Source organism: Crocodylus porosus, unplaced genomic scaffold (assembly GCF_001723895.1).
Source record: "Crocodylus porosus isolate Cpor-Errol unplaced genomic scaffold, CroPor_comp1, whole genome shotgun sequence".
NCBI lineage: Eukaryota > Metazoa > Chordata > Crocodylia > Crocodylidae > Crocodylus > Crocodylus porosus.
The window spans coordinates 64,168,123-64,182,940 of record NW_017728931.1 but is presented as its reverse complement, the minus strand read 5'-3'; the positions used below and the strand labels follow the sequence as shown (position 1 = coordinate 64,182,940).

The following is a 14,818-nucleotide window of genomic DNA, read 5'->3' as shown; positions in this document are numbered from 1 at the left end:
TTTTGTTAAAAATGCTTGAACTCCTGTCTTGCAATACTTTGCTACTCTTCGAACAATCCTAAATGTAGATTTCATTCAGGAAGTATTTGGTCTGTCCATCTATATCTATCTATCTATCTATCTATCTATCTATCTATCTATCTATCTATCTATCTATCCCTTGATTTCTTCTTTTCAAGACAGTATTTTAATATGCTAATATTGTTGAATCTCTATGTATATTATATGTGTGCTCATAATTATCTTTTCAAAACAATGAAGCTGCTTTTCAATTAAAATGAGCAGGGCTCACCTTTGCTATATTATCACAGCCACTTTATATTCTCTTTAATTAATTTCCATCAGCTAAGACTCATCCAGGTCACAGTCAAAGCTAGGCGTTGAGAAAATATTGGCATTGAACCATCTGGGTCTACTGAATTGTGAGACGTAAAATTGAGTGGCATCTGAATATCAGTAGCATCATATATGGTATCACTTCATAAACTTCTTACTGGCATCATATATGTGCTAAATACAATCATTGGCTGACAAGGAAGTTTTGAAAAACCTCATATAAAAGTCCCCAGTTCCTTCCTTTCCCTGAAAAAGAGAAGAGTGAGACCCTGTCTTTATGTTGATTGCTCCTCCAGACCCTTGTGGTACATAAACAGTGTCAGGAATGGGTGAGACATAATCACTGCTCTGTCTTTTTAATTTGCAAATTGATGGACCTCCTACAATTACAAAAACTTCTGTTGGCACTTTCAGAGGAAGTGTAGAAGCCAATAGCTGCCTTATTCTGTTATTTAACCCTGTCAGAGGGTAGATATGTCTAGCATGTAGTCTAGGGTTTTTATGGCTCATATTTGTCAAATAGTTAAACTTCCCCATTTGTATGGCAGTGGGTGCATCTACACGAGATGCTAACTATGCAGTAGCCTAATCACACTGTGCAGTAATGTGCTGGGCAAAACCCTTGCTAATATGCTACTGTGCAGTAGCATTAAGCTACTGTGCAGTTAGCATCCAAAAAAACCCATGCACCGGTGCTACTGTGCAGTACCATGAATTACTGTACATTGATTTAGTTCTTTGTTATCCAAGTACTAAACGTAATGCACCATAACTGCAGTGCATTAATGAACGGGTAGACACACCTACTGTTGATTCATAAAGACTTAATGCTCACTCATCTCCCCATTGTCAGGCTTTATCTTATAAAGCAGTGGTATTCAACCCATGGCCTGTGCATTACTGTCAGATAACACATGCAAAACATTGTTTAAATGGATACACAGGGAGTAAATTGTGTGGGTGTGGCCCACGACACATTGAGAGCTGCAAAGGTGGTCCACTGTAGCAAATAGATTGAGAACCACTGCTATAAAATATTGTACAAGCTTTTGTGGGACATTGCAACTTTATTTTTTCTTTGCTAATTAGTCGATAACTATGGATAAGCAAATTAGAGCCTATTAATTAACTTCTCCTTCCATTTTACAGTGAGAAGAAAGGACTTTAATAATTTTTTCTTGATGGCTGTGAAAGTATTGCAGCTGTATTTTTAGTGAAATGTCAGTGGGCCTAATTTATACCTACTGTCTAAAACCATAGATTGAAAAGAAACTTTGTGGAAATCACTTATTTCAGATGAGCAAAATCTTGGGGGCCCAAAGACATCCACATACAGATAGTCACATCTTGAATATTTGTCCATATATGTTCAAAGACTTTGTTTTTATTCCATCTGTGCTTTCTGATTAAAATATCCAAACACAGTGAGTAGAATAAGTATAATAATCCATGCAGCTACTGCTTTTTTTTGTTTTCTTAATTCTTTTTCTTTTACTATGTCTGGTTTAACATTTGGCAAAGAACAGTAACAAAGTTACTGTACAGCAGTAAACGACACTAGATGGCACTTCAGAGTAGTAGTTGGATTGTGAATCCTTTTGTAATCTTTCATAGTTATTTATTTGTGATATGATAGTTATATAAAGTTACTGCTACCCTAGATCTCTGTTAATTTGTATATATAAAACATAATGAAACTAAACAATATTATCTGTGTAAAGAAACAGAGCATAAATGGAGAAAGAGGTTATGACAGAGAAGGGTTCACCAATAGGTTAGACTAGCTAGGTTTTGGGACTAAGAGCAATTGCCAGATAGGAAGATTCTGGACACAGACAAAGAAGCAACAGGGATTTAAGGAAACTTTTAAACTGGAAATTGGAACAATGTAGTCTGTGTAGTATCTTGATTTGACTTTAGGGAATTAAGAGTTGATCCTTTCCTAAGACTCTGAGGCTAGAACTGTTGATATTGCTTATATATCAGCCAGGGAGTTTATGGGACCTGCAAATGATCTGTTGCACTTTAAAAGAAAATAGCTAACTTTGTAACTGATCATAATGGTTCTTTTTGGCCATAAAAATCTATAGACTATGTAAATGTGACTGGTTATTTTTACTTTTAGTTTTTATGGTTGAATGTCAATGTCCTTTAGTGGTATTTATTTTGCTAACAAAGAAATTACATATATTTTCTAAGATACTTATTGTTTTACCTCTATAATGTAGGTTTAAGGAGGTTTATGTTTCCCCCTATCTAAAATAGGTAGGGGAAAGTTACAAAAGCACTGGAGAGTAATCAAGCAAATTTAGAATTTATTGAATAAACTCTCCTTAAATTGCAAATATTTTTCCCACCTTGCCACTGATGATTCAGTAAGACAGTGAAAGGAGATTTCCCTTTCTTAATAGCCATTTATGTAGACTATTTATTTACCATTATACAGAAATGTGTGGATTGAGGGAAACACATATTCTGGTATCATGTTTACAGGGACATTGGCCCCAATTCTGCATAATGGTTAAATATATATGTCCCACACATACATCAGTGAGACTTTAGCATGTACTTAGACATATGTCTAAGTGATTTGCTACATTGTTAGATTCAGATGATGCCAAAGGACTTTGCTATCGCTAATCTATTATATTATACTTTAAAAAAATTAAGACCACAGAGTTCTTTTAATTTATGTAGTCGTTTCTCTTTACAAGAGAGAATTTGTAAAGCAAAGATAAGTAAGGATACCACGGATGTGAAGAATGCCTTCCCTTATTCAAAAGATTACCACTGGCCACTAGTGTTATCTTTGGGTACCTTCTCAGTCATGGTGGTGAGACATTGCCATGACTGGTTAGGAAGCTTTCGTTCTGTGCTGTTTGCTTTACTCGTTTCTGACTGAGTTATTTATTTGTTTGGGGTTTTTCTTTCCCTCTTTCTGTTTGATGAAATGGCAGTACAATCTGTTTTTGATTTTTTTGAAAAGGCAGGGCTTTAATTGTGCTTGTCTTCTCATCAGTTTTTGGTCAAGAGAGAAGACATTAAAACGGGTGGTGGATGGTGGAAGGGCTGTATTTTCTGGGAATCAAGATGTGCTTAACACTGAATAATGAACCTAGTACAGGAAGGGGTCAAGCTGGGACATTCCCATCTGGGCTGAATCTCACCAGTACAGGAGACAAGTATCACTTGGCTGAATATATCTTCTGTTCATAGTGTGAAAGGAAGAGACTGAACTGGAGAGATTCTTCTGCCAGGCGGAAAGAAATACAATATTTTAGTTACAAATTAAAGAAGAAATGCACATAATTGTAACAGGACCCAACTGAGAGTTGTCCATGTTATTGAGAGTAGGGCTGGGCAGCAGAGATAAAACTGCAAAGGTCCCAATGGTAAAGAGCTGGCAGCTAATTACATAACTAGATAGTGAAATAAGGACCAGCAGAGACAGCTAGTGGAAAACTCTTGTAGTCTGACGAGAGGATTCCAGGTCAGGTGACTAGGATGGAGCTTCATAGTAGCCTTTGCTGGGCTGGCAGAAGGAACACTGTAGGCTTTGGCTAGAAAGACAATCTGCAGGGAGAAGAGCTCAGAATGAAGCTATGTGAATATGTTTCATGTTGGTTATATTGCTGTTTTACCCACAAGGCATGGGCATGGCTATAAGGGAGGTTGGAGTCCACAAAGAGTGCCCCGGGAAGAAGTCTGCTAAGACTTTGCTTAAGGGAGATGTGCACCCCATTGAACACAGTGATGGAGTGACAGAGCCCAGAGACCCAGGACTTTTGAGAATGGGCTGCTAGAAACCCAGGCTAAGTACAGACAGTCAAAAAGCCTGAGGCGAAATAACCTGCAAAGCTTAAGCTGAGAAACAACTAGACACACATTCACTCTTGATTCAGGAAATGCAGCCACATGCCTGCATTCACTCAGGCCAGAAGCAGGGGCGCACTAGAGCACAGCTCTCTGATACATAGCCAGCATGGGCTGTGGGTTCACTTCCTCTTCGTGCTGCCCCAGAGGTCTCTGGGATTTGCAGTCCAGAATCACAGAAACAGGAATCTGCGGTGTTGCTCATCACATCTACTTCCTGCTGCCAGGTGCCTCTGGGATTTGTAGTCCACAGTCACAGCCAGCAGTATCTTTCAGCAAGTTTAGCAGGGCAGGGGGCTTGGGGGAATAGGGATTTAACTGGGGTATATGGGGTTTAAACCTCCTCCCACGCCCCAGTTGGGGTATGCTAGGATGGTTCCTATGCCTACCCCAGTTGGGGTATGCTAGTTCCTGCTTCCTTCCCCACCCCCTTCTCTAGGGTAGGGGGTGGGGATGGGTGGAGCAGACAATACAGCCCAGCCCAGGGCTGGAAAGTATGCTGGGATGCTGGGGGTCTGTGATTTAATTTAAACCAGGAAGAGGTCTGGGACAGAAGTTTCATAAACTGGTTTGACCCAAATCAATTAAGTCTGATACTACTTTCAACTAGATTTATCTTAAACCAGTTTCAGCCATTTTGAAATTGATTCTTGTGCACTTGAGCTTCTGTTCTGTTACAGGTTTAAACCAGTTTCTGATCACTTTACCCAGTTTATGTGTAACTTCTTTTACTTGACCCAGTGAACTGTATGAGGGACAAGGACCCAGCAGATTGAGTGGGGCACCCAAGCAACATTCTGGTTCTCTGGAGACAGCCTCCCAGAACTCACAATAACAACAAAAGCATGGCAGGTGAGGACAGTGCCCAGAAGGAGACCAGATTAGTACAAGATTACTACAGCTGGCAGGGATGGGCCATGGATACCCTCTGAGGTGAGTCCTGTTACAGTTATACGTAACAGAATGTTACAGACATACATTTCAGCTATGTGCATATTATCTGTGTGGAGTCCTCAAAGCCCTACCCATGTCTGTACCTACTGGTGAGATGCTATTTTGTAGCCTTCTGCCCCATTTTAATCCAAACAATTATATATATATCAACAGCTCCCATAGAACATTATATAGGAGTGGCTGATTTTCTTTCTTTGGTCCACTGACAGAAGTGTATCTATGAAACAGGGGCTAGGGGCAGACATTAAAAAAGCCAGAGCCTGAATTGATTCAATCTTTGCAGGTTAGTCTAACCTGCCCAGATTGAAACAATTTGCAACCTCACAGACATTCCGTCTGGACTGAAGAAATGCAGGTAAATGCCACTCAGGTGAGGAACTGGGGGGTACTAGAGAACCCCTTGGCTGCAGGGGAACTGTCCTGTGGGGGCATGGCCAGCCCCAGAAGTAACTCGAAGTGAACAGGACAGGGAGGGGTTTAATTCCCCCTTACCTCTCCCACCCACATGGAGCGGGCCGGGGTCTGCCTTGTGCTCCATCCTCATTGCCACAGCAGCAGGGCTGGGGGTGCAGCAAAATGCTGGCTGGCATGGCCCCTGAGGCAGGGGGGACATGAAAGGGGATTATTCCCCCCTCTAGCCCCACTGGCCCTTGGGGACCAAAGGAGTCTGCCAGCTCTGACTGCCACCACCTCTGTCACTCTGCCCATGAGGCAAGTGGCTGGATAAGCCCCATCCTGTCCCCCTGGTGCCACCACCCACCCTGTGCAGTCTATGGCAGTTTAGCCCCACTTGTGGCCCCCCTCCCATGAAGATGCTTGCACTGCCCAGACACCAGGACAGGGGCTACAACCCCATCAGGGCCCTGCCCCCTCACTGCTCCAATGGCAGGGATGGGGGGCCAGCTAGATGGGGGCTGGCTACAGACCAGCTGGCAGGGCCCCTAAGACAAGGGGGCCAGGACAGGGGTTGCTCCCCCTCCCTCTGGCATCTGATAGAGGGTGTAGGAGGTGGCTTATCCCATCCCTTGCCTCATGCATGAAATAAGCAGCAGTGGTGGTGATGCGGGTGGCCAGACCCTGGCTGTGACTCCCCAGGGGTAGTTGGGGTAGCAGAGGGAATAACCTCCCTCCCTGGCCTCTCTGCCTCAGGGGGCCATGCCAGCCAGCATTTGGCCATATCCCAGCCCTGCCACTACAGCAGCAAGGGGGGAGCACCTGGTGGACCCTATTCTAGGTTGCTGCCGGTGGGATTGGGAGGTGGAGAATTAAACCCATCCTTGGCCAGTTCACTCAGAGCTACTGCCGGGGCTGGCAGTGCCCCCACCATTGGAGCAGCCAGTGGAGACATGCAGGTCCACCCAGGTGGGACAGGGGAGGGAGGAGGGGGAATTGATGAGTCATTGTGATTTGTAAAATTGTTCATTAGTAATATAGGAACAGCTATAAAAAGAACATATATTTTTTTTTTATGAAACGAAATTTCAAAGATCCTGCTGATGAGGAAAGAGTTGTTTTTTCTTATCTTTTTGGGGCTAAAATCTTTCATAGAATATGTGCTCATTTTAAGTGTCATTCTGTTCAGAGGCATTTATTTTCCTGGATACAACCAGAATTCATTTTTTAAATATTTTTATATGCTGATGGTATAGCCTACATAATAAAGACAAGAAGTTTGGAGTTTGCCTGTATTACGGTATTTTTTAATAGAAAAGACATACAAGTTTACAAATTGAAAAGATGACTTTTGGAGAATTAAGTGGGCTGCAAATGTGACATTTCAAATGTATAAACAATTGACTTTGTAGATGATGACAGTAGAAATATGCAGCCTTCCTGTATGTGTAAGAACAATTAACTTTATAGAAAAGGACTGCAGAAATGTGCAGACACTTGGTATGATTTGGAGAACTCCAAATTACTGGATTGCCTTGAAATCCCTCTTAGAAGAAGATGCTTCCAAGAATGATGTTCTAGGTCTGTCCCAATGGTGGTATATCTTCATTTTCTGAAGTGATATGAATGCCTCCTTTTTTCAGACAGATAGCCTGCATATTTCTACTTGATACTTTTTATTAATTGAGTAAAAACTGAAAACAGCAGAATCCTGACCAATGTACAATACAGAACCAATGAGTAATTTTGATGTTGTTTTAGTTTTTAGATATATACATGGATTAAAATAGGTAGTTGAATCCAAATTACCTTACACTTACAAGTAGTGAAGTCACTGAAGTAATTAGGGTAAGCAGAAATTTCCCAGAGAATATTTTATTGTCATGGTCCAGAAATAGTTAATGGTAAGCATAGTCTAGTAGTGTCTTGTACGGTAAGTTGTTTTTTTGTTTTTTTTTTTTTTGCTAATCTTGACTAGAATTGCTCAGAAAAATTGTAAACACACTTAAAAAGGAGCTATGTATACAATATGAGTTTATTTTTTTTTTACCAAAATAATGACATTAGCAACAAATTCATATTGCCTTTGCTAAATAGATACATTCAGAATTAGGCTTAAAACATGTTATAGTGGATATTTTTAAACCTCCAGGGCTTGATTTTAAAATTTAAAGGGGCTAACTTTGCCCAAGAAAAAATATATATATTGAGTGTCTCATCTCCTTTTTATTCCACCAATTCCTATTCACGGCTATAAAAAAATATCCCTCAGTTGCTATCATTTGTTTTCAATATCAAAAGTTAGACAAATATTTACCCCAAATTTCCTATACAGTGGAATCTGAAAACCTGTAGCATTCAACTAATTGAAAACACTGCAGAAAGCATACTGGTAATGAAGGCTGAAAAAAGTCAAAATAAAACACAGCTGGCAATTTTTGATGGCATGTTTGTTCTTGTCCATGTATGATGCTTGAGCTATTTTTACACAAATTGATGATATGAAATCTACAGTAAAGTTTTCAGTATGAGACTTTTAATTTTAAGTAAAGATTTTTAAACAGGCTTATGACAACAGGTATTTCTACCTGAAATACAATTGAGGCTGTTAAATTTATTTATAATTTCCAATCTGTATGGCAGAACGTTCATAGACACATCTGAAAGTGGATGGCTGGATTTCCCAGTATTGCACAGGGTTGCTAAAGAGACTCACGCCTGAATAGGAAGCCTTTTTGGTGTTGTATCCAGGAGGGCAAAAGTCATTTGTACCAACAGAACTGATTTTGTTGTTGTGAAGGTAGACTACCTGAAATATACACAACCATATAAAATAGAAATCAGTTTAATGAAGATAAAGTTTATCACTAACGTGAACATTTATAAACTCTGCAATCAATTTATAGTGGAGGACTGTCCAACTTCAATCTGAATGGGGGGGAATAGCAAGACTCACCCACTGCAGAACCTGCCTTGTCCTCCCCAGGTCCCTGGACTCCCACACATGATGCCCCCTCCTTTCCACTGGAAGCATGCATACACTCACCCCCTGCCACATAGACTGGGCCAGTGGCATGCAACATCCCCCACCTCCCACCAGTGGCAAACAGACCCCTTCTGTACATGCAGCATGCAGACTCTGGGGACTTCTCTGCTAGAGGCAGTAGGAGAGGCAGCTGCTGAAGCCTGTGGACCACATGTTGACCACTTGTGGGACTGTATGTGGTCCATGAGCCAACAGTTGGACAATCCTGGTATAGTACAACCCAGGATTCTAACTTATCTACTGTAAATATATTCTCATTTGATATTTATGCTTACTTGAACTATAAAAGAAGACCCAATGATATGTGACCCCCAGAAAAAGGAAGTCCTGATAGCATCCAGTGACTTTTAATCATGTTGTGTTGGACAAAAATTCAGTAAACCAGAAATGCTATTTCAGTGACCTTTATTCAGAAAGATACTTCAGCACTTAGTCATGTATATAAAGTTGCTTGCCAAATCAGTGCCTACAATTAAAACACTAAGGGGAAAACAGAGCACTGTAAAATAATCAAAATTAATTATTGATGCTTTTTCAAAACATATGAAGCAAGAGTTTCTTTGGCCAAGATTCTGACACAAAAGTGGGCAGATAGGCCATGTCCAAATAAACATGGACATTTGGTTCCCTGGGGACAAGATATCCAGGGGTAAAAAAATACCCGGGGGAAAAAAAACTGGAACAGCACATGCATGGGTAGCGTGCCCTTGCAGTGAGAAAAACACTTGACTGCAGTATGTGGTGCTGCAGACAAGAGGGTGACTCTCAGACCCAGAGGAATATATATCCAGCCTCAACTTCCCTTGTGCAGAATGAAGTTTATTTTCTACCAAAGAGGACTTCTACAATCCTTTATTTCTCCTCAGCCTGAAGACAGGAACGTGTACCCAAAAGCTTGAAAAAAAAAACCTTTTTGTTGGTATTTTTAGTTGGTCTAATAAAAAGTATCACCTCTGAACCAAGAGTTTTAGAGTTTTATATTTCTCTATTATGCATACGTATATATTTTTAATAAAATTAGGTTGTTTTCTATTCAATCTCGTGATGAATTATAAGAATTCTCATTAGTATTGCCATGATGTAGATTTCTTTCCTATATAAATTGTAAAACTGTTAATGCTTGGTATTGTGTGAATACTCTTATCCTAGCAGTCTTTACACTGCAAAATTTTGTCCTCATTCTGGTGTTTCTCCACTGTATTTTAGCAAACAGCAGTGGCAGGACACTGATAGTGCCTTTGTCTCCCTGATTTACCTTTTGGTAAATTAAAGTGTTCTTTGTGTTTCAGCGCTTTGCACCTGGCAGTTTTGTGAGAGGGTTGTTTATACAATTTTAAGAATAGGTTAGACAAACACTTGTCTAGGATGATTTAGATAGGGATGATCTTGCCTTGAGAAAAGGGTTCAACTAGGTGACATCCTGAGATCCTTTCCAGCCCTACTTTTCTATAAGACGTGGTCTTAGGAAGATGGGTTAGTCAGAAAAGAGCATTAAGGGTACGTGACAACAATCACATTTATCATCAATACGAGTGCATGCACCCTCCGTAAAATCAGAATTAAAATGACAGTTGTCCTATAGGGTATGCTTTATTTCTCAAGTTAGCACAAACAATTGAAGCAAAATACTGCCAAACTGAAGATATGACAATTACATGAAGTTTTTTAGGTGCGCACAAATACAAGAGGTCTGAGTGGTAACTGTTATTTATTTATTTATTTTTAAACTGCTATTTATGGTTCAAACATGGGCATTACTAATAGTAAAATAACAGTAATACAGTAAACTCTTAATAATGGAAATATTATTCAGACTTTCTATGATTTTATAGGATATAGCTTACCTGAATATATTTGTGTTCAGCAAGCCCACTGGGCACTTTGGATAGTTCGTTGTTATTCAAGTGGAGTTCTCTCAGATGAGGTACATTAGCTAAAGTGCTGTTGTCAACAGAAGTGATTTTGTTGAAACTGAGACCCAGTCTGCAAGAGAAAATGTCACTAAGTAAATGTTAGCCAGGTAGCTACCTTTCATGGTTAATTGTTAGTTTGTACTCCTGTAGGGTCCCCACTCCCCTCCCAAGAAACTAGGTGGTATTTCAAATTTAGCACATCAGGTGGGAGGATAGTTAGTCTCATCAGCCTTTACCCTCACAACATCCCTATGAGAGAGGGATGCATTTATACCCATTTAACAGGCTGGGATTTGAAACAAAAAAAGATATAATGACCTGTCCAGCAATTCAGGGGAGTTCTGTGCCATGACCACAGACTTCTTGAGCTGTAGTCTAGTGCTTGAATAAATTCATCTTTTCTGTTTTAAATGTGCCAAAATGTAGAACTTCATGGGCATGTCTACAAGTGCACCTGACTGCGCAGTTGTTACTTGGGCAAGTATTAAATGACTGTGTAGTCCCAGTGCCACACTGGTCATTTCTGACCCTACTGTGCAGTAGCAATGAGCTACTGCAAAGTAGCAGCAGCATAACGGTTCCTGCCTGCTGATACTACGTTGCCATAGCAATGAGCTACTTTGCCGTAGCTCACCACTACTCTGATGTGCCATCCCATGCAGATCACTGTTACCTCTCAGCTCCGTGTTCCTGGGGAACCCTGACAGGCAGTACGCAGCCTGTCTGACTCCCTAAGAACACTCTCCTCCTCCTCACCTCGGCCTGAACAAGAACTGATTAGAGGAAGGACTTACAAAAGACAGTAAAGATGCAGTGGGAGACACACCTAAGGCCCTCCAGACAAGGGTGATGAGAGTGAAACTACTCCCCTTGTCTCATTTGCATCCAAGATGGAACCATATGACAGCTCATTTAAATGAGAGATGGGACAGGCATGCACCTTCATTAGCATTCAGGATGGAGAACAGAGATTTCAAGGCAAGGACCGCACTAAATTCTAAGATCAGAAAAGCAGGGAAGCACTGCATGATGGGGAATCCTTGCTCCAGAGGCTAATCAACTCACATCTACACATGCCCAGCTCAGCATTTATCAGACCAATTCTAGTCATGACTCCTCTATTGGTATCCAAAACGTTGAATCTTCCTGTCTGTATTGTGAACTCCCTCAGAGTAATGCCACCCATAGCCAGGAGCGATAAGTTCCTATTATCCAGCATATAAGCTATCGTTTACCCATAAACAAACCTACTGTTCTCCCTTGAGCCATTGTTAGTTCCCTACAAAAACCCCTACCCAAGCTCAAGTTCTGTCCCGGTGCTTGGATCCAAAAGCTGTGCCAGTTCCCCTCCTTTTGTGCCTGGAATCTCTCCATTGATCATGCTCAGCGCTCTGCCTGTCTGCCAGCTCCAACACCACCTGGGAACCTCAACTGGTTCAGGCTTCACTGGGTGATGAGATCCCAGCTCTCTCTCCCTTTGACTCCAGGAACCTAACTTTTCTTTTCTTACTCCAGGCTCAGCTTTCTAAACCTGACTTTTGCTAATCAAACCTGAGCTAGAGTTCCCCAAAAACCTAATTGAAACTATGTAATATTGTAACTGTTTATTTGTGTTTGTATGGCTATTAATATTGGTATCATCATAAGTTCATATACCTGGCAATAAATAACTTTTATGGTTAAACTGGCTGCTATACTTTCCTGACCCCTGTAATGCCCAAACCCACAGTGGGGTTTGCTCATTAAGGGGGTTACTGCTAGGACCATTGTGACAAGAGAATATGATGTGCTGAGTTTTGAGGCACATAAGGGTATCAGCTGAAAGTGCTGATTGACCCCAGCCTGGTCAGACGTACTCTGTTAGTGTGTGTGTGTGTGTGTGTGTGTGTGTGTGTGTGTGTGTGTGAGTAACTGCATTTATTATTGTCCTGCATAAGGGATGAACTGAGTTCAAGGCACATGAGGGTGTCAGCCTATCAATGCTGAATAGTCCAGCCTGACTCAGATGTGCTCTGTTAACCTATGTACTAGTGTCTGGCTGCATTTTATTGTTGCCCTGATGAACTGAGTTCAAGGCAAATGAGGGTGTTAGCGTGCCAATGCTAAATAACCCGGCCTGACACAGGCATGTCCTGTTGATTGGTGTGTGTATGTGCATACATGTGTTTGACTGATTTGGTGGTTGGAGGAACCCAGCCCCATTGAAACTGAGTTCTGCAAGATAGCTCCATAGGGGGTGAAGACTTGCAGAAGGGACAGATACAGCTCCATATAGAAACACAAGTAACACAAGCAGTACCTTGATAGAATTACAGAAACCCCCATAAACGTACCCCTAATAAATAAGCACACCCGAAAGTGACGGGCAAATCTGGTAACACCACTCCATAATTTGTATATCCAGCTAAGAAAACTTGTGTCTCTACACATCTTTCCCCTTTAGATCATGCATTTATTTTGGGAGACTCTGATAATACAATTTTACATATTTTGTTTCTCAACAGGAGTACTATTCTACAAAACATGCCTTTATCAGTATTCCTAGAATGTAATTTGCTATAGCTAGTCTGCATCATCCTTTAACTGCCATTTTCAGGGAAAAAATATTTGCTGTATTCCACTATGAGAATGTAAGATTCTCACGTACTCAGAACTTCTAACAACAAATATAAATCAGCCTCAAAGCAGTTCAAAATATCCTGTATCTTTATTGGAGATTCTGCAATCTCATTTAATAGATTCTTATTTAAATTAAGGCCCCACTGATTACAACCCATAGTAAATTAGTGAGGATTTCAGAATTTAGCTTCTTATAAACAGCTTGCTCTTGTGAGTTAATAACCTAGTGAAGCTGTTTGGGAAAATGTTGTCAATTACATTTCATATATGTCCTATATAGTTATATGGGATGTTTGGGAAGGAGTGAGAAATGGCAAGAGACTGGACAAATTCTTGATTAACATATGTGAACATAATTTGGACACAAATATAAAAAGCAAAGCAGACATGGCTCAGCTAAAGAGAATTCAAGGGGAACAGCTGAATTAGATTTCTCTCTATTGTGAGCACAAAGAATGTTCCTAGGCATTGCAGAGAGAGAGACAATCCATCTGCAAAATTATTCATACACTAAAACAATAGTCTTGGGAATGGAAAGCTGACTGGATGCTTATGAACAAAGATGGGTCTAAAACCTAAACTTAAAACATAATACATATCTGTGAACAAATTCTAATAAAACCCAAATGGATCATACATTATAATGATTTGTGATGTCTAGGAAGAATAGCAAGGAAGAGATGGAATCATAATCCAAAACAGTTTTAGCACATTAGAATGGAGTATAATAGGTTTTCATCTCTTCATTTTTTTTCTATGGGAATAGAAGGAAAGTTAGGAAATGGTTCTTGCATATTAAACCAATATAGCTTTTTATATTTGTAAATTGGTAAAATCCATACCAAAGTTTTGTCATTGTGTAATTTACAAACATGACTAAAATAGCAGATATTTTTCCATGGAAATGATTATTGCACTGAAATTCTAAGGTATTTGTTCAAGTTCTGTAGTCTCTAAACTTTCTTCTGGCATTTTTCATTTTGGTTTTTCTATGGGCTTAAATTCACCACACAAATCTAAACATTATCATCCCTCAGGGCTACATGTAGATTCCATTATGCATATCTAATAAAAAAATTTCCACTGAATTTAGTGGGAGCTACTTCTTAATGCTGTCATAATACCTAATGCATGCACTCTACCATAGAAATGTTTTGTAGCATTAAATTTGCAGAACCATCATTCAGTTTTAAGTGAGCAATAATTCCTTGCAGTAGCTGTGCGTGAATATTTAGATTTTTTTTATCTGCCATATCCCCATTGATATTTCCACTCCTCTTTTTTCCCTGATAAATTCTCTGTATTTCTCATCTGTCTTACAGAAGAAAAGATTAAGTTTATGCCATGGTTGCTACCCAGTGGGAATGTCTACACATGGTATTAACACAGTACTTTAAATGATCAGAAACTGGTTTAAACCTGTAACAGATATTCAGTGCATGTAAACCAGTTTGAAAATGGCTGAAACCAGTTTGAGATAAACTTAGTTGAATGTAGCATCAGACTTAACTGATTTGGGTCAAACCGGTTTATGCAATGTCTGTCCCAGACCCCTTGCTGGTTTAAGATAAACCAAATAGCCCCAGCATCATGATATCCTCTCTGGGCTGGGTGGGGCTCTCTGCTCTACAGCAGAGCTGGCCCCTCCCCTCTGCTCCCTGGCTGGAGCTCTGGCAGAGACTTG

General features: G+C 40.3%; 1 protein-coding gene and 1 long non-coding RNA gene across 2 annotated transcripts in view; one reads left to right on the top strand and one right to left on the bottom strand.

The window, feature by feature from the left end:
* The first annotated feature begins 7,303 nt into the window (after nt 1–7,303).
* Nucleotides 7,304–14,818, top strand: part of LOC109316872 — a 13,261-nt gene continuing 5,746 nt past the window's right edge. The window contains exons 1-2 of the long non-coding RNA XR_002102937.1: nt 7,304–7,395; nt 8,161–8,163. This is a non-coding gene — a long non-coding RNA (uncharacterized LOC109316872). The remainder of the gene's footprint in view (nt 7,396–8,160; nt 8,164–14,818) is intronic.
* The window catches only part of DCN (decorin), a 47,008-nt gene continuing 39,624 nt past the window's right edge, over nt 7,435–14,818 (bottom strand). The window contains exons 7-8 of the mRNA XM_019545250.1: nt 10,447–10,585; nt 7,435–8,365 (exon numbers count right to left, since the gene is read on the bottom strand). Of these exons, the coding sequence (XP_019400795.1) occupies nt 8,171–8,365; nt 10,447–10,585 (334 nt within the window). The 3' untranslated portion in view covers nt 7,435–8,170. The remainder of the gene's footprint in view (nt 8,366–10,446; nt 10,586–14,818) is intronic.